Source organism: Pristis pectinata, chromosome 6 (assembly GCF_009764475.1).
Source record: "Pristis pectinata isolate sPriPec2 chromosome 6, sPriPec2.1.pri, whole genome shotgun sequence".
In the NCBI taxonomy this organism is placed as follows: Eukaryota; Metazoa; Chordata; class Chondrichthyes; order Rhinopristiformes; family Pristidae; genus Pristis; species Pristis pectinata.
The window spans coordinates 16318744-16337793 of NC_067410.1; the positions used below are offsets into that span (position 1 = coordinate 16318744).

General features: G+C 37.7%; 1 protein-coding gene across 5 annotated transcripts in view; it reads right to left on the minus strand.

Annotated features, from left to right (window-relative positions):
• Positions 1-19050, minus strand: part of nisch (nischarin) — a 46681-nt gene that overhangs the window by 26173 nt on the left and 1458 nt on the right. For 4 of the 5 annotated variants that reach the window (XM_052017491.1, XM_052017494.1, XM_052017496.1 and 1 more), the window contains exons 2-11: positions 14865-14948; positions 13077-13259; positions 11207-11255; positions 10280-10443; positions 9663-9758; positions 9035-9130; positions 7506-7658; positions 4203-4271; positions 2483-2668; positions 145-273 (exon numbers count right to left, since the gene is read on the minus strand). In XM_052017491.1, the coding sequence (XP_051873451.1) occupies positions 145-273; positions 2483-2668; positions 4203-4271; positions 7506-7658; positions 9035-9130; positions 9663-9758; positions 10280-10443; positions 11207-11255; positions 13077-13259; positions 14865-14948 (1209 nt within the window). The remainder of the gene's footprint in view (positions 1-144; positions 274-2482; positions 2669-4202; positions 4272-7505; positions 7659-9034; positions 9131-9662; positions 9759-10279; positions 10444-11206; positions 11256-13076; positions 13260-14864; positions 14949-19050) is intronic. The other variant, XM_052017492.1, reaches the window with a different exon arrangement.

Here is a 19050-nt window from a genome sequence, read left to right on the forward strand (position 1 = left end):
CAATAATTATTTAGATACAAATCCACTATAGGTTTCAAATAATCAAAAAAAAACTTAAGTTAGAAAGCTCTATTCCCATTAAATGAACAGAACAAATGCTACATATTTCGACTTTCAACTAAACTTTTATTATTTCTATGTTACCTCTGAGGCACGATCGCCAAATTGTGCAAGAATCTTTGTTCTGTAATCAGGAATGATGCTCAAGGGGTTGTTATTTAGAAAGACCTTCTCAAGGCATGGCAAGCTCCCAATGTTTTTAATTTCTTCTATCTGAAAATAATTAGCTTGTGTCAAGACATATTGCATTAAACACTAGAAAACATCTTTATATTACTCTGGACAGTAACTGTGAAAAAAGGGATTGACGTATATACACACAGTGGGGCTCACAGAAGCATCTTACATAGATGTAATATAAAATGCTGAAGAAACTGCCTATTAAACTGCACATGTTAGATCTGGTGTTGGTGTGTGAACCAGCTGGATGGATAATACTGGCTGCAAGAAAACACATTAAAAGTAAACCCAAGTTATCTTTTAAATTATGTTTAGTTTATAGTTTTTTTTATTAGAAAAAGTTTCTGTTTAGGTGATTAAAGTGACTTAATTGTTTATGCAAGGGCATGGCTTAACCAGTTATCAAAGTAATAGAGCAAAGTAGAAATCAAAGTTGTTAGGTTTTTCCCTCAACAGGACACTGTAAAGTTACTGGAGCTTGGTAAAGTAAGTTACTGGAGCAGCAGACAGTTCTGCAGAAATACAAGTTTGAATGTTAACTTGGTAGTTGGGAAATTTAAAGTTGCTGATTCCAATGGGTTCAACATTGGTAATCACGAAACAAATCAGATCATAAACATTTATCCAATTCACTAACATTCTTTGGGTAAGGAAATGCGTTACTCTTACTGTAAGACCTAAAAGTAACTCCAAATCGCAAATATAGGGGAAAATACATACAAATGTAATTAACTATGGACAATAAAGCAACCTCAACATTTTAAAAAGGTATCTCTGATTACTGGATAGAGCACAGATGGGCAGAGTAGCAAGACAACAAAAGATGCTTTTCAGTGGGCAAGTCACATGGAGAATTCAGGCAACCAGTATCAAATTAGCTTCATTATCCAGGAACTGGAAAAATTATGGCTAGAGAGCCCATGTAAAGAGTTCTCAACATTGACTCCAGACCCAATAAAATCTCATGGAATCGGGTCAAACATGGGCAAGATAACTCCACCTAATCACCACCCATGAATCAGGGCTTCTCATCGTTGGACAACATTTGGAAAAATCCCTGAAAATATCAAGGGCACAAAACATACTCTGGATGGAGACATCAAAGTCCATCATCAAGAGTAGCTTGGCTGTATTGGCACTGAAGGACAATGACCAGATTGGACTGGGGGCAAGTACTGAGTAACCAACAGAAGGGATAAAACCTACTCGACCTCATCCTCACCAATCCTCTCTTGTGGCAGACCCCTCTGTCCATGATAGCAACTGGTAGAAGTAACCACAACACAGCCCTTGTGGAAACAAAGGCCTGCCTTCACACCATCCAGGGTGTGTGGCACTCCCATCATTCTAAAAAGACTCCGAAGCAGCAGCTCAAAACAGGGCATGAAATGCTGTGAATGTATAACAGCAGCAGAAATGCACACCACCACAATCTGTTACTTCATGGCCTGGCACCTCTCTCACTCCACCACTGCTAGCTATGACACACAAATCATGAGCATGATGGAATAGTCTCCACCGTGTGGATGAGTGCAGCAGCAACAACTCTCAAGCAGCTCCAGACTATCTAGGACAAAACAGCCTATTTGACTGGCACCCCACCAACCACTCTAAAACATTCATTCTCACCACCACCAGCGCCCAGTCACTGCAGTGTTTACCATCCACCAAAATGCACTGTTACCCACCCAGGCTATTTTGACAGCTCCTCCCAAACCCCTACTCCCCCCCCCACCACCCCCATGGGTAACAGGTTCATGGGAACACCACCACCTGCAGGTTCCCCTCCAAATCACACACCATCACGATGCAAATGTACATCGACAGTCCTTCGTCGTCACTGGATCCAAATCTGGAACTCCCATCCCAATAGTAACTTCACTAGAGCAAGCGTAGCTGTTTATAGTGGCAGCTCACCACCATCTTCAAGGACAAATAGGGATAAGCAATAAATGCTGGCTGTGGCAGCAACTCCAAATCATGAAAGCAAATCAAAATTCCTCAAGCTTTCATGTAACCCACTTTCCTTCAAGGAGAGGAATCCCAGCTTTTCTAGCCATTCAATATCATTTAGGTTTCTCACTTCAACATTATTAACAATTTTTCTTCTGCTCCTCTCCAAAGCCTTGACATTCTTCATAAACCATGGAGTCCAATTTTGAACACAATATTCTAGCTTAGTCCAAAAATGTCGGGAGCGTTTCTAATATTTCACACAAATATACTAAACGTGCAAAATTACCTGTGATATTTTATTGTCACCAAGATCCAAGTTAACTAATGAATAAAGTTTGTTCAGACCAGACAGACTTTCCAATTGATTTCCTGACAAATTCAAAGTTTTGATGTTTCCAAGTTTTGTATGAACACCTTGCAATAACGTGAGCTTGTTGAATGATAAATCCAAATGAATGAGATTATAAAGATGCTGAAAAGAAAGAAAACCACAGAAGAACATTAAGATTGAGATTAAGCAGAAATCCAAATTAAATAAATAAAGCACAAGTTTAGTGACACTGCTTCACTTCAAATGGTCACAAGTATAAGTAGTTCTCATTTGTAAAAAGAAAAACTAGTGACCAGGCTATTGCTAAATATCTCATCCCTATTATCACAGGGAAAGAAAGGAAGTGTGATAATGAAGTAATTTAAACTGTCAAATAAACTTAGTTCACATACCCATAGTCCAAATATCCTGAATTCTCAGAATCGATTTTTCCCCCCCCCATCATTCAGCACATTATCACAAGATCATAGCTCCTGTTCCAAACTGCTTTGTGGACTCACAAATCACACATCACACATCATTTTACCTGGTCTGACTTATATACAACTCAAGATCCACCAAGAGCACTTGACTCTTACAGCCCTGTGCAATAGCCCAGCAAACCAGTTATATAACTGTTGTGCTAAATGGGATGGGTTCATAACAGATCTCATAGCTCAAAATTGGGTAGTCATGAGGCAGAGTGCCAACAGCAGCAGCAAAATAAACTCAATGCTTTTGACCAATTACAATCAAAATAAAGCAGTATCAAAATTGTGAACAATGTAACTAGGGCATTGTGCAGCCGAGGAGGTAAACAAATTAGAAACCCATGCAATCTCAAAATTTAACACTATTAATAAAAACAAGACTGGAAATCTTGAAATTCCCATCAGCCAAATTCCTGATGTGGGGCGAGAGTGATTACCCTCAACATCAAGGCAGCATTTAATGGAATGTGACATCAAGGAGTCCTGGTTAAACTAAAATCAATGGGCACCAGGGAGAAAACAGTTCTGTGGTCTATACCTTGCACCCATAATGGTGGCAGTTGGATGTCAACCATCTTAGCACCAGACTGCTGGAGTCTGTCAAGACAGTGTCCTAGACCCAACCACCTACAGCTGCTTCCATGATTGTCCTCAACCTTCCATCATAATGTAAACTTTCCCTGATTATGCAACAATTCTCAATGTGCAACTCCTCAGCAAATGCAGCAACCCAAGGCCTAATGCAGCAACATGGAGACAACATTCATGACTAGGCTAATAAGTGGCAAGTAACATTCATGTCACAGAAATGCCAGGGAATGACAAATTCCAACAAGAGAGTCTAAACACCCTATTCTTGACATTTAAATGGCATTAGCTCAATTTTCTGGGTATTCCATCAGTGAATTTTCTAAGGTTAAATGCTGGATTGCCCTCCTAAATCGAGTACCTTTCCACCTTCGTCTTCCTGTAAGTTTCCCCTTAAAACCAAAGAAGCTGAATAAATTCAAGATGCTGTTTTTTTTTTGTTAAATAAAGTTAATCACATTGCCCATAGTTATTCACTAAACAAAAAGATTGCTTCTAATAAATTCACCAGCAACCCTGTTGGTTAACTTTAGTCAGATGTAAGTAGCAATCAACAGTTTTGGCATTTTACAGAAACAAGGCCTACATTATTCCCAACACATCAGTGGTCTTTCTACCTGCAAATTCTCCACAACTGTTATTTCATTGTAACTTAGATCCAGAAATTCCACTTTCGGTATTAATCTCTGTAAAAAAAAAAAGTATGAAATCAAACTAATATACAACACCAAATTAAAAAAAAATCCATTAATTTCAAACTGAAACAAGCTGTTGTAGCAACTCACCGTCCGAGCAAGCGAACTGGCTCAGCGGTCGGGTCGCATGTCGCTGGAGCGGCGAGGCCCAAGATGGCACTGGGCCTTAGTCTTCCCCGAGCGACGGGGAGAACCTGCGCACGGGAAAGTTTGATGACGTAGCGCATACGTCATTTCCGTTTTCGGTGGGTGGGAACTGTTCCTCTTAATAGGCCCACGCAAGGCGGGAAAATATATCAGTTTTGTTCTGCAACTCATTGACTAGTGTCTTACTTTCGCATCGCGGTAGCAGCCACTACACTGTATATTATGTTGCATGTGAACTCCAGCATAACCACTCAGGAATGCTTCAAAAAGATGAGGAAATGCAAACCTTCGGCCAGCTTTCACTGGGAAAAGTTAGAATTAACATATCAGGGTATTTCCAACCTGATATTAGAACGGCAACAGCTGCCTGGCAGAAAGTCCTGTTCTTTATTACAAAAATATTTCACCAACGTTATTCATTCAATGTATGCAAAACACTGATCACCAATTAGAATTATTCTTGGCAACACATAAAAGGGACTAGCAATCTTGATTTCCTTTGGAGTGTTAGGATAGGTGGGGTGAAGAATAGAACAGAGAAAAATATTACCATTTACTTACTGTTCGATAACATGAATATAAAGTGTAGTTAACAGATGCTCTTTCCATTATACAACATGACAATTATTTAATGGCATAGTTCAACTTCCATTCATATACTATATTTGCATTTCCTCGCACAAAGTACAAGTAGTGAACTTCTAAATGTCCTTTAAAAGGCCAAATACAATCATGCCAAATTTTGAAACTGCAATTGTTATCTCCTATTATGCTCTATTGTGCAAGTCTAAAACATTGCCATTTGCATCTTATAATTTTGCATTTTGAGTTACTTTCCTTACAGTTTATCTCCACCCTAGTTTACCTTATCAAGACAAGCCTATCTTGATCTGCTACTGCTAAATGTAAACTAGTACATTCTGGCCAGTTATTGACAGATAAGCCAGCTTCTCCTAGTTGGCTATCCTGGGTGATTATGCAGATGGATCCAACAGCAGCCCAAAGCAACCGCTTAATACAACCGGCAAGACTTAGAAATTGACCTCCAATTCCTCCTCATCTACAGTAGGATCTGTTGAACAAGTGGAATAATTAAGATGTCATATCACAGCAGTAAGCTTTCCAACATGGAAGCCTTTCCAATTATAACATTACAAATATTCTAGTGTATCAATGTTATAAACAAGAATATGGGTTTGATTTTGGTAGGTTAGCCTTCTGAAAAGCCTGATTTACTGAATTCAGCCAATTCCACATTTAGTCTTTTCAAATTAAATTTGATTAGTTTAGCGTCATATCCAGAATGCAATGAAACTCCTTGTTCACATGAAACCAGAGCAAACAGTGTACATGGAAATAATAAATATGACAAGTGCAAGAACAGCAGAATGCTGCAAAATGGTAGTGCAACAAAAAACATATTTATGTGACAATAGCAGAATAACCAAGAGAGGTAGAGTTAAGAGTACAAGAATGGGGCAGCACCACTGGGAAGTGGGTGCGAAAGAAGTGATTGGTTTAGGAGTCTGATAGCAGTGGGGGAGAAGCTGTTATTAAATCTGGAAATCCGTGCTTTCAAGCTCCTGGATTTTCTCCTAGGAAGGGATAAAGGGAATAGCCAGGATGGCAGGCATCCTTAACTATACCACTAGCCTTCCTGAAACACACACCCTGAAGGAAGTGACAAACCTGTGACAGAGTGTCATAACTATGATAAAGTGGTCTTAATTAATAAAAGTAATAGAACATAAAACAGTACAGCACAGGACAGGCCCTTCAGCCCATAATGTTGTGCCGATGTAATTAAAATCACATTTTCTAATTGTAGATAAATTTACTTAAGGAAGACGACAGTTCTGTTCAACTATCCAAAGGAATTAATTAGGCAGTGTATACTAACAAAAGATTGACTTCCCTCTAATACTGATGGAGCAGGTAAGCCAATGTTTATAGCAGCAACACACATGACATACAGTAAATTTGATTTAGGAGGTCCATATTCATGGCTAAATGGTTTAATAAACCCAATGACAATGCATTCAAAAGAGCAATATATTTACTGAAATAGGTGAAATGCCAGAAATACTAGAAATCTCAGCATGTCAGGCAACATTTGTACAGTCAGCACTTCAGGCTGATGACCTTTCATTTGTGTTTCTTGCTCCACAGATGCTGCCTGACTCAGATTTCTAACAGTTCGTTTTTTATTTCAGATTTCCAGCATCTATATTTTCCTTTTACATTTACTGACATGACTTTCAAAAGGAAATGCAGATAGGCACTGTCCTGGAAGTATTTTGTTTGTCTAAATGGACTTCTATCCAACAAATAGTTGACAATCACAATTTGGAAACGGCACTCTATTGTCTTGTTATTAGGGTTAGTCAAATGTAACACTACTCTGTCAACCACATGTATCATGTAAACCCAAGAACTTCCAGACTTTCTCTGCAGGAAGATGCATTACGCACCTATCACATTTGAACATTTCCACTCTTAAAAAGAAATGTATTAATTATAAAACCCTTGAAATTAGCTCATCTGACATTTTTGCGAGCTAGATAATAAATTTTGCACCAATATTCAACACTTGTCATTGTTATTTAAGACTATTTATTTCTCACATCTCACCTGTAAAGTACATCAGTTCTTAAAGCAGTTTGTGACCAGCTCTCCTCTAGACAACTGGTAGAGCCATGTCAATTTCCGACCACTGTGCCAACTGGCGTAGAACGCTGTGAATCTCTGTTCCAACTCAGACAGAAGTGTATCTTACACCAAAAGTAGTTTTTATTTCATTAACACTTTTTTATAAATCTATGTTTCAAATTGAGTGTTTGTAATAATGTGTGGTTAAAAGTGACATGACTAGCCCATCAGCAGAGCAATACTGCTTGCTTATTAATGTGCCACATATGAAAGAGGGATTTGACAAAAGAGAAGACGAAAGTGAGTGGAGGAGCACACAAAATGCAGTCAGTAGAAAAGCAAGGGCAACTGAAATATGAGCACAATAACCTTTTCTTGGACTAAATGAAAAATGACAAAATGAAATAAATGAGAAAAATATTTTCTTACCACAGATTCATCAATATTAGATATCTGGTTATGACTCATATCAAGTGTGGTCAGCATATTCCATCTTGGGATAATAGCAGCAACTGGACGCTCAGATGCCATCCCCTCTACTTCCCACTGTTCAAATTCAGAAGCTTCCGGCACAAGAATATCCTGATTAAAAAAAAGAGCTCAAAGCAACTTTTGAACAGGAGGCTGGCACCATCACAAGCAATAAAGCATTCTCAATACAAAATAAATTTATTAGAAACAGAAATGGGTTTGTTCATCATGCAAAAGAAAGTTGTGAACACAGATTCATAAATGGGCTCTTCACGACTTCAAAACTGCAACTTAACCCATGCTTAATGTCCAATCAGAACTGCTGTCCAAAAGTGGGATGAGATGGTGTGACATTGGAGATACTCCAGGAAGAATGACTTTCCTCTCCTTCCTCTGCCCCAGCAAACCTTTAGCTACTAAAATCTCCGAACTGTGCAAGACTGGGTATTGAGAAATAACATTGACTTAGCTCCAGGTACGATCTTAAGAAAGGAAAAGCATGGTCAGAACATCACTAGGGAGTTCACCAAGTTTCCCATTTTCAATAAAAGGAGAGGGTGACTGGCAATCCAATTAAACATCTCTTCTGACACCGGAATAAGTTGTTCCTGCATTTCAAGCTCTACCGAAATGCATAAATCAGTTTTCACTAAAGACTGTGCTGCACCTTTTGAGGAACATCTGGAGATTCTGCAAATCATTTGCTAATTTCTCCCATTAATTCACCTGTAAACTACTTAGAAAAAGTGAAATGCTACTTTTCTTCTTAGGGAGTGTCTCAGGATCAAAGGTGAATTGCTTCCACTCTACTTCTGTGGGTTCCTTGGTAACCAACAAGGCTAATATTGGGCCTGCAGAGTCTGCCAGAGGTGGGGGTGGAAGTTGTTTGACAGGCAGGTAGGTGAGTAGTTTGAGAGCTGGTGCTCTCCTTCTTGTGTATTGTTGGGCTGTCTGCTGTCAATATACTATTCTTAATACCACCCTCCTCCATTCTGAGTGGTCATGAGTCAGGGACTTCTACAAATTGATGGTGATATTACACTTTTTCCTTCCAAAGATGCTTTTAGAACATCCTTTTCCTTCTCCTCCAAAAAGAGCTTGTAATCAGGTGTCATTAGGGCCACATCATGGGAGACAATGGTGTGTATATGTCAATGCAACATTCATCATTCCACAAAAAACACTGTTTCTAACCAGTGCTGGACTTAAATATACCGGTGTTCACGCTGGTATCTGAAAGCATGTTTGGAAATCATGACTATCAATTACCCTCAAAAGTACAACAAACAGGGTACAACTTTTCATCCCCGTATTAATTGATACTTATTTTCATCCTTTCAACAAAGTAACACCCCACATTTTTCAATACCACCCTGCTACTAAACCCAAGGTGCCAGAAAACCACCAATGGTCATGGATTATATCTCAATACAACTACATACTTTTCAAACTAAAATGGAACCATGACAAATGTATTGAAATGTTACCTTCATTGAAGCAGTCGAAAAAGATACAGTCATGGTAGCCAATGAGTTTTTCAGAGAAGGAAGTCCAATAATTTGTTGAGCTTCACAATTACTTATCTACAAGACCAAACAAGACTTACCACGAAGTATCAAATTCTATAGTAACACAATGAAAATTACATCAAATATTAAACACACTATTTATTCCACAACTAGTTTTCAAATAAACTGAAATGTGAAGCAAGATTTATAGCCAAAAAATGTCAAATATAATATTTAGTCAATATTAAGCTAGGAATCAATTTGACAGTAACTTTACTTGGAAATACAATTAAAATTGTGGTTATACAATAAGTGGAGGAATGCAAATTAAATTGGTTCCACTACCAAATCACCACAGTTAGTTATAATGAAATAGGGTTGTGAAAGGGAATTTAGAAACAATTTCCATTGTTAAATATGAGACAGTGGAGTCTGGCCATTTCCACAAACAGGAAAATCAAGGGTTCATCATACAACACTGATGATGCACATTGCCCCAGAATTTGCTGGTCAGGGTGCAATAGTTAACATTTGCTTTTATTTTGCTAAACTGGAAAAAATTTCTGGCATCAAAACATGCACATCGAAGCTCAACATTCTTACTAACCTCAATCTGATGAACAGACTTGAAAATTGACAAGTCAAATTTAAGGAGATGTTCCTGAATATTGCTGTCACCCACAGATCCTCTAGTGCCTGATATCTGTTAAAAATAAGAACTTTTTGATGTATAGTTTTCAACATTTTAATACCAAAGACTATTTAATATTCTTCTGAAATGAATATTAGTTTGTATTTGTATGCTATATGAAAGTGCAAGAAAACAGGCCCTTTAACCACAGTTAGGTTTCAAGTTCAGGCTGAGAGGCAATTGGGAAGAGACATTAAATATCATCAAAGCACTTTACCCAGATAACAGAACTACAATGGAGGAGGAAGTACAAAATAGACTAATACTGTCTTTAAACTGCCTGATCAAAAGATAAGCATATGATAAAAATAATTTTATTTTTAAAATATCTATTCTAGTATTCCACAGAGATCATTTTGAAGTAAAAATAAACATTTTCCAGAAAGTTTACCATTTCTTAAAAATCATGAAATCTAATACACTGGTTACACCAAAGCAATATTTAGAACCAGCAAATTAATATTGCAATTGTTCCATAAAGTAATAGATCAAAATGCATTATTTATACATTTTCAGTGGAAAAGAAATTTTACCTTCAAATATTTAAGTCTACAAGCAAAGTCCAGGACGTGTCCAAGATCAGTCTTGGCATCGCCACTGGCACAGGTGGGACTGGCCAGTCTTAGTTGTTGAGTGATTGCATACAATTGCAGTGGTCTCAGACAGAATGCTTCACCTGCCAAGAGCAACTGCTCACCTATTTTTAGGTAAAGGACATTAAAAAAAAGTCTGAAAAGGTTTAAGGCATTTGCAGATAAACGACACTTTGCAAGATGCAAGCTAGATTACATGTGCTTGGTCAAGACATTAACTTTTGCGTCTCTGGCTAACTAAGAAAGCTAATTCTTCAAAACATCTCTCCCTCCTTTTCACATAGCCATGCTTCTCCACAACCGAATCCCAAATGAAAGTGCCAAAGAAACTCACCTTTGACAATTAAAAAGTTACCTGCTCTCTTTTCTTTCTTAGCCATGCACAAAGATAACAGATAAAACCACAGGAAAATGGCAATTGCCTCTAAATTTCTAGTTCTACCTCAGTAAATCTACAGAATGTGTAGGTATCTCCCTCTTTAAAAAGAAAATGTTTACCACTTTTGTTACAAGTGCAACTGAAATCTAGTGACTTGAAGGTTAGACACAATACTTTATGTGCTGCAAGTACAGAAAATATTTGGGAATTACATCAAATAGATGCAAATTCCAGACAGTTGTTCCTCCCCCCCCCCAAATAACCTTAACAACATTTTGGGCATCACATAAAAGGTTACTCCATAAAATCTCAAAGCTACATGTGCAGCTACAAGAGACCTTTTCATTTTAGCTATACTTTAAAGTGTCCAAACATGCTCTTTCACTATTAGTGAAGTGGATTATTGCAACCTTAGGGTATACCATATGATTTTAAGGCTGCCATGACAAATTTCAGGAATTTTTAAAATAAAAGAATTGTAAACATACCTTTGTGAAACAGTTGCTCAGCAAGGGCAGCGGTAATGCCATTTACCTCCTTTTAAAAAAAAGTATTTCTTGTGAGATCAAAATAGAGTTATTTGCATTAATGCAAACTCGATCAACAAGACTGTAGATAACTATCATACAATAAAACAAACATTTTGTTTTGAAAGGTTCATTCTTTTTCTGCAATCTTCAAGTAGATATTTGAGTAAAATCGACTGTGGTCAAATGCATTCCTGGCTTCTCCTTGTAGTTTGAACCTTAACCATTGAGTGGCTACATCTTTGCCATTTCAATTTAAGATTACCATAATGTAGTAAAGGTCACTAGCTTACAAATGTCTGACTTATGCGCAGCCAATACATACAAATGAGTGTTTGGGAGACCAGCAGGATGAAGTTGCCTGTGGCTGCAGGCAGTTTCTGCTGTGTGGGACATTCAGTTCACGGCCACACTCTGACTTGTGAGCTGTTCGCGTTACAAGCAGTTCAGCAGTTCCCTGTCATAACCTGGGAAGACCTGCAAAAGCAGGTGAACTGACTGGCCACTTCCTGCGCCCAAGTGGATGGTAATAGAACAGGTACAATTGATTTGTGTTTTAGTAAAATTCCCATTTACTTCTATACCCCAAGTATTGTTTTCAACCTAGAAAACTTAGCACTATTGCCTGTAATATCCAAGGATGTAAAAGTTGGTGAAATATTCAAGGATGTAAAAGTTAATGAAATATTCAACACCTTGACTGTCTTGCAAAAATACACTTTTTGGGAAAACAAAAAAAGTGTGGTCCAAATGCCAAGGGGATTTCTGACACTTGGGAAACTTTTATTGTATTTTTATTTTAAATAGAGGAAAATAGAAGGCAAAGAGCTTTATTCCAAAAAAAAAGTGAATGGAAAATCATGCAACATACTAAGTTATTACTACTCCAAATAGTGCAGAATTTCAGTTTATGTATAAAGGAATAACAAGTGATAACTTTGTTTGCAAGTAAATTTGGACAATTGACACAATTTGGTCCTTGTAGATGGGCAAAAACTAGTAATCCAGAAAACAAAAAATGTCACCAAAACACCTCAATAATTTGAAAAAAATTGTTCTTTTCAAACAAAAAAGGAATATACTTAAAAATAATCAGTTGCTCTAAAGCAGATAAGGCAACCAGATTAGCACAAACTAGCTCATTTTAGAGAAGGAAATTACGATAAATCACTCCATTTGGGCTATGTAGGATCCCAGCCAAACCTTATTTGTGGTGCACTTACCCACCCTCTGATGTGATCAAGCAAGCAATTCAGTTGGAACAAATTGCTCCATCCGGAAATAACAATCACCGCCTACTTGTAATGAGCAAGTCGGCTTGTTTCAACTGATGCCAACATTCATCAAGTTATCTCAAGGTTGCGCATACTGACACACTTTAGCTAGCTAGGGTGAAGATTATCAGATAATTCCCGTGTCAAACTTTGTGACTGAACAGATGCAAGTGGCAGATTGATTTTATTCACACAATTTAAGTTATCTTTCACTCACTCCATTTTTCTGGAGAAATTGTTCTGATTTTACTGGAAGCAGGTCCTATAATTGATTTCCTCCACTTTGCAAATAAACTGTTTACTGATTAAATTGACCATTTGTGTCATAAACCCTGTGCTACCTTCAACTGGTAATAAACAATGACTTTTCTGAAAACTGTACAAGGAGTTTATGTTGAGGGAGGAGGGAAAGGAATGTATACACAATCTTATCTGTCAAGCTAGCTTTTAATACATGCATTACTGTATCTAAAAATACACAGAACATTTAATATCATTAGAAAACAAACAAGAGCACTAAATATATATATTACTGTGAAATAATTTTGAAAACTTACATATAGATCGAAATGCAGAAAGTGTGACAACACTTTTGGGGCAGCAAAAGGGAACTTTGTTAGAAGGGTTTGCAAATAAACTTCTAATTCTTTCTGCCTTTTTTCTACAAATGTTTTGGAATTTTTGCCAATGATCTTCTTTGGTGGAAGCAGATTCTTATCTATCTTTTTTCCTGCAGTCAGCTATATGTAAAAAAAAAGGAAAGCTATTAAAGAACTTACAAAATCCAACAAAAAAACACTATATTTCAGTACACAACAACACATAAAACATACAACCACAGTTAAATAGAAGCAGTCATCAGATCCAAGGTGCAAAGTGTTTACTAGAGAAGGGAGAAACGCTGACTTGATAAATATTTAACATGGTTATTTTGATGCATTCGGAGAGCAAAGGAAGAGGAAAAAGCACATCAATTATAATTCTTTCTAACTGCAGTTAAAGAGCAGCATTAAAATGATGGATATAAAAAAGACTAACAAGCAAACGTTTGTAGATAACTAGTTGTTCAATCTCTTTCCTGGATTCCGCTATTAAGAGATGGTGAGCAAATGAAGAGGTGGGGAAAGGCACAGTGATATTCCTGTGGTAAAACCTCCAATCACTGACTATCCCTTGGAAAATACATTGCTGTATTTCCATTTACTTTCACTCAACCAAGGATAAAGCTATGATTAAGCCAAGAATTGGGACGTGATCAATGTCAAAAGATTCACACAAACAAAGTTTTTTTACAAGGGCAAACACAGACAGTTTCACTGGCACACCTTTTCCAGTATGAACAAACAATCCCACTCCTAAATGGCCATAAGTCATTCAGATATGCAGTATGAAAGTGACCGGTGAAACTCTAAGAGGAAGGGAATGTGCCACCTGTATACACTCTGGCCTACAAGCAACTTCCCTCCAATAATACACTAACTTGTGATTCTCTCCAAAATAGCCTCTCAGTCTTTGAATTGTTAAAATATGACACTAATGGCCACTGCTACATTCTATAACTAAGGATGGTCAATAAATATTACAGACAGCACCAGAAGTCAGTGTTGAAACCAGTTTGCTGGAGAAGTGAGACAGCAGCTCTACAGCTGCATTAAGGTGCTGCCCAAATGAAGATGAGCAAGACACACCATTTGGGATGAATGTTCTAGGCTTACCTAAATTACACTGCATGAGCACTCAGTCTACCAAAATGAAGCAGAATACCAGCAATGATGATAGGAGTGACATGCAAAGAACAGAAATACAAAATAATGAGAGAAGGAATGATTCTATTATCTATAAAAATTGTTAAATACATGGCAGAACAGGGAAGACAAAAAAAATTGTTTAAAAGAAATTAAAACCACAGCTCCAAATTCTGTGTGAATTAATTTCAAAATGTAATCCAAAAGGAATTCACACCATTAGATGTGCATCTGACTTACAAGAACATTATAGATAATTATTTATAGAGTATGCGCTAGGCAAAAATATACACAATTTCCTTTAGGCAATTGGTACTGCTTCTGGCAAGCTAATATTTACTGGTGGATCACCCAAAGATTTGAAAGCCAGTGAAGAAGATCACTATTAGAAAGTGATTAAAAGGGATTCAGCTGAATTCCTAAACCATGGAGCAGCAAGCAGAGCATAGACAAAGATCTGTATACTAGCAACACATCCATTTGCCCTACACAAGATGGATTTCACAGTATGACTTGCTTTACAGAAAATCCCATGCATTTAATAATTAGAAGGAATCCGACAGAAACAATGCAAGTGTTTCACAATATACAAAAACTTGCCTTTTCATGCAGTTCATGAAAGTCACTGTAGCGGTGTTTAAGGGTCCATTGGTGATTCCCAACTTTCACTTCTATGATATATACCTAAGAAATCCATACACTTTCATCAGTGAGAGCTACCAATTATGGCAGCAATTTAATTAAGTAATGAAGCCGTACACATTTCATATCGCCAAATACCAAAAATGTCATTAACTTGACACAGGGTGGCACATTAGCGAAACAGTTAGCATAACGCTATTACAGTGCCAGCAATCAGTGCTCAATTCCCATCACTGTCTCAAAGGAGTTTGTACGTTCTGCCTGCGACTGCGTGGGTTTTCTCCCATATCCCAAAGACATACGGGTTAGTAGGTTAACATGGGCATAATTGGGCGGTGCGGGCTCGTTGGGTCGGAAGGGGCCTGTAATGCCGTATAAACAAAGTTTAAAGTTTTTAAGAAGTTTTAACTTTGTAATTGATAACCACAGCACAAGATATTATTACTTTTTATCTCATTTATTCTCAATAGTTCAACAGGAGGATGGGTAAACATTTAAAAAGTCATTAGCAAAAGCAGCACAGTACTTGAATAATAAAGTCATAAAAAGGATTCAGCCTAGAACAAATTAATCATGATAAAAGTACAAGAAATAACACTCTAGTCAATCCATCACATGAAATATAGACCCTTTCCATCATTAGTGCAAAGTGGAAATAGGTTACAGCATCTCCAAAACATGCTGCAGTAACTTACCAAGTCTTCTTCAAAAATCCATCCCAAATTCATGATTCTACCGCTTAAAAGAAGATGGTGGTGTTCCCTTCTCTTTGTCTAAGTTATCCTCAAAGTCTTGGAAATACAATCACTAATCCTCAGAGTCAATGGGTCAAAAATCTGGAGCTCATTATCCAGTAGCAATGTGACTGTTCCTTCACTACACGAACTGCAGTACTTCCACAGGTGTTCAGACTCAATACCACTTTCTCAGAAGTGAATTAAGATTCAGCAAGGATTCCTGGCCCTCCCAGTGACAATCACATTAAATTATTCAATTTAAACAAAAATTAGGCCAACTTCAATTTTACCCAATATTTTACTTGATGCAGCAGATGCAAAATCAATCTGAGAATTTTTTTTTTTAAAAATCACTCCCACTGAGCACAACTCAATTCAACATTTCAGTCATTTGGAAGCACGTGACCAATACAGCATAGACTTACTATTGCAAGATTCCGATTAGGGTGACTTTACATGCTCTTTATGTGAGACATTGTATTGAGGGAAATGACAAGATCTTGGTTTAAAATGAAACTTTGCACCCTACCCAAAAGAAAAAAAATCAATGAAATGCATCACTGAATAAACCACAATGCACAGTAAATAATCAACCCACTGCCTACTTCCACCATGAACAGCAATCTAATCAATAATTATTTTTTTAAATCAGAGTGTTGACAATGCTCAATTTCCTAAATGGTAGCAAAAGCATAGAGATGATGAGTGAAAGGGACTTGGTGTAGTCAGTTTTAAAAGACCTCAAATTTAAAGATAATAGAACAAGAGACGGTGGGAATTAAGTAACAGAGTCAAATCTAGAAGTAACAAACATCTGGGTCTCACCTCATGAGCTGAGGTAGGTTGGAGTCAGGCAATGTCATGAAGCTGGGGATGGGCTGTCTTAGCAACAGTGGGAACACAAATCCAGACGGTAGATAATGATATTACATTTGGTTCAGCTTCAGAGTTGGCAGGGAGAGGGGTGAATCAGTGAATGGTGTTTGTGTCAGGAACCAAAGAAAATAGCTTCCATCTTCACCAATTTTCAGTTGGAATAAATTTCTGGTTAATCAAGAACCAGTGTCAAACAGGTAGAGTGGTGATAATACAATTGAGCAACTCAAACACTCTGCTCCAGAGGGAAACAAAGCAGGTTTCTGTTTGGAAATATGCACGCAAACTTTGAAAAGCGGAGTGCAAAAAGCAGCAGTCAGTGAGTAGCCTTTCAAATATTGATCTCAGAACAGTACAGCACAATACAGGCCCTTCAGCCCACAATGTTGTGCCAACCTTTAAACCTCACCTAAGACTATCTAACCCCTTCCTCCCACATATCCCTCTATTTTAAATTCCTCCATATGCTTATCTAACAATCTCTTGAACTTGGCCAATGTACCTGCCTCCACCACCGCCCCAGGCAGCATATTCCATGCGCCAACCACTCTGAGTGGAAAAAAAACCTTCCTCTGATATCTCCCCTGAACCTCCCACCCATTACTTTAAAGCCATGCCCTTTTGTATTGAGCATTGATGCCCTGGGATGAGGCACTAGCTGTCCACTCTATCATGATATAGAAACTGCCACACTGCAAACACCTCATACTTGACTCTAAAAGGTCTGCTGCGACCAAGTCAACAGCTGTTCCATACTGTTAAGGACAAAAGTAGATTTCATCTACTATGGTAGATTATGGGATAATCTACTATGGGATATGGGTTGGGTTGAAATTGCCTCCATGCCCAAGATAATGGGAATCAGGTGAGGGGTTCCACAGCTGATCAACATCTAGTAAATGCTGTTTTGACACTGTTTGTTACTTTCCAGCCTAATCTTGTCACTTTCCAGTCATAGTGAACTGGAACTTAAAACAATAAAAGAAACTCAAGAAAAATCTTAAAAAGGACAACAGTAGAATCATGCATCCAACCTCCCTGATCATATTTCCTCAAGGATTAGACATCAACTAAGTGGTACTCTTAACAACTAAAGATTCGAATTTTGACAGAAACATTCGTTAGTTTTGTTTTTAAAAATTAGCATTAAGAACTTACACACTCCAATTTCTCATCTACATGCCTCCTCTTGACAATACATACAAACACATGTCATTTGTTAATATATCGGGCTTCCCCTTTTCCTATCTTCCATCCTGAAGGAGGATCCTGACCCAAAATGTTGACTGTCTGCTTTTCTCCACTGATGTTGCCTGACCTGCTGAGTTCCTGCAGCACCTTGTCGTTTCCCCCCCCCCCCATTTGTTTTCACATGTGATAATAACACATCTTAGCCTGCTAAAATTCCTGACTATGTTATGGCTACTAATGAACATTATTCCAATGCATTAACTTGCTGGCTTCCTTCCTATTGCTGAAGTGAGATCATCCAAAACTCTCTTCCCTTTCCTAATGTACACCAAGTCTCATTCACACAGCATCACCATCATGCTGGCACCCAGGTAACTAATGCCACGAATTTAAAACAAGGCCAGTTTTCACATCTTTCTCGCTTCTAATATCCCCCAACCTCATAATGCTCCTAGATATTCATGCGCCTCATATTCTAATCTCCAAATTTAACTTCGATACCATTGAGGGCTGTGGGAGGAGAAACAGAGTTAATGTTTCAGGAATTGAAATTCTGACAAAGGGTCTTTGCTCTGAAACTTTAACTGTTCCTCTTCCCACAGATGTGGCCTGATCTACTACTTACAGCCTTTTCTGATTTTATTATCTAGAACCAGGAGTAGTGCCAAAAATAAGGTATCTGTAATTCAAGTCAAAAATAAGAAATTCCTTTACCTAAAGGTGTAGTGAAACTTTGAAATTCTTCACCAAAGGCTGCTGTGGAGGTCAAGTATATTCAAGACAAAGACCTATAGCTTTTCTGGATATAAGGGGAATCCTGGAATGTGACTTTTGTGCAAGAAGGTGGCTTTGAAGCAAAAGATTAGCCATGATCTTAGTGAAACTGCAAAGCAGGGGAGGAGGCACGAAATGGCCTACTCTGGCTTCAATTTTTTTTTGTTTGTTCTTGTTTTACCAGAGGTTTGGTTTCATGATATGCATGGTCTGCCTCACAACAATTTCACTCCATAAAGTCTGGACTGCTTCAAATCCAAAAATTAGCCTGACTAAAGTTCCCTTTAATAGGACTAGATACAGAACGTTAAGTTTGAATTTTCATTCTTCATCTCCCATATCCAGCAAACAAATATGAGCACAACTCAATTAGGATACCAAGAAACAAGAAGGAATCAGCAAAGCCAATTTCTAGAGGAGGAAATTATGGTTTTCAGTGTTCTTAAGTAACATTCTACAGAGCTTCCTTGCGCATCTGCGAACTTAAAATGTCACACAATATAATGATGTTGATTTCCAAGATAAAGTTTTAGTTGACTACATTAGTTTTGCTTGAAACTTAAAAC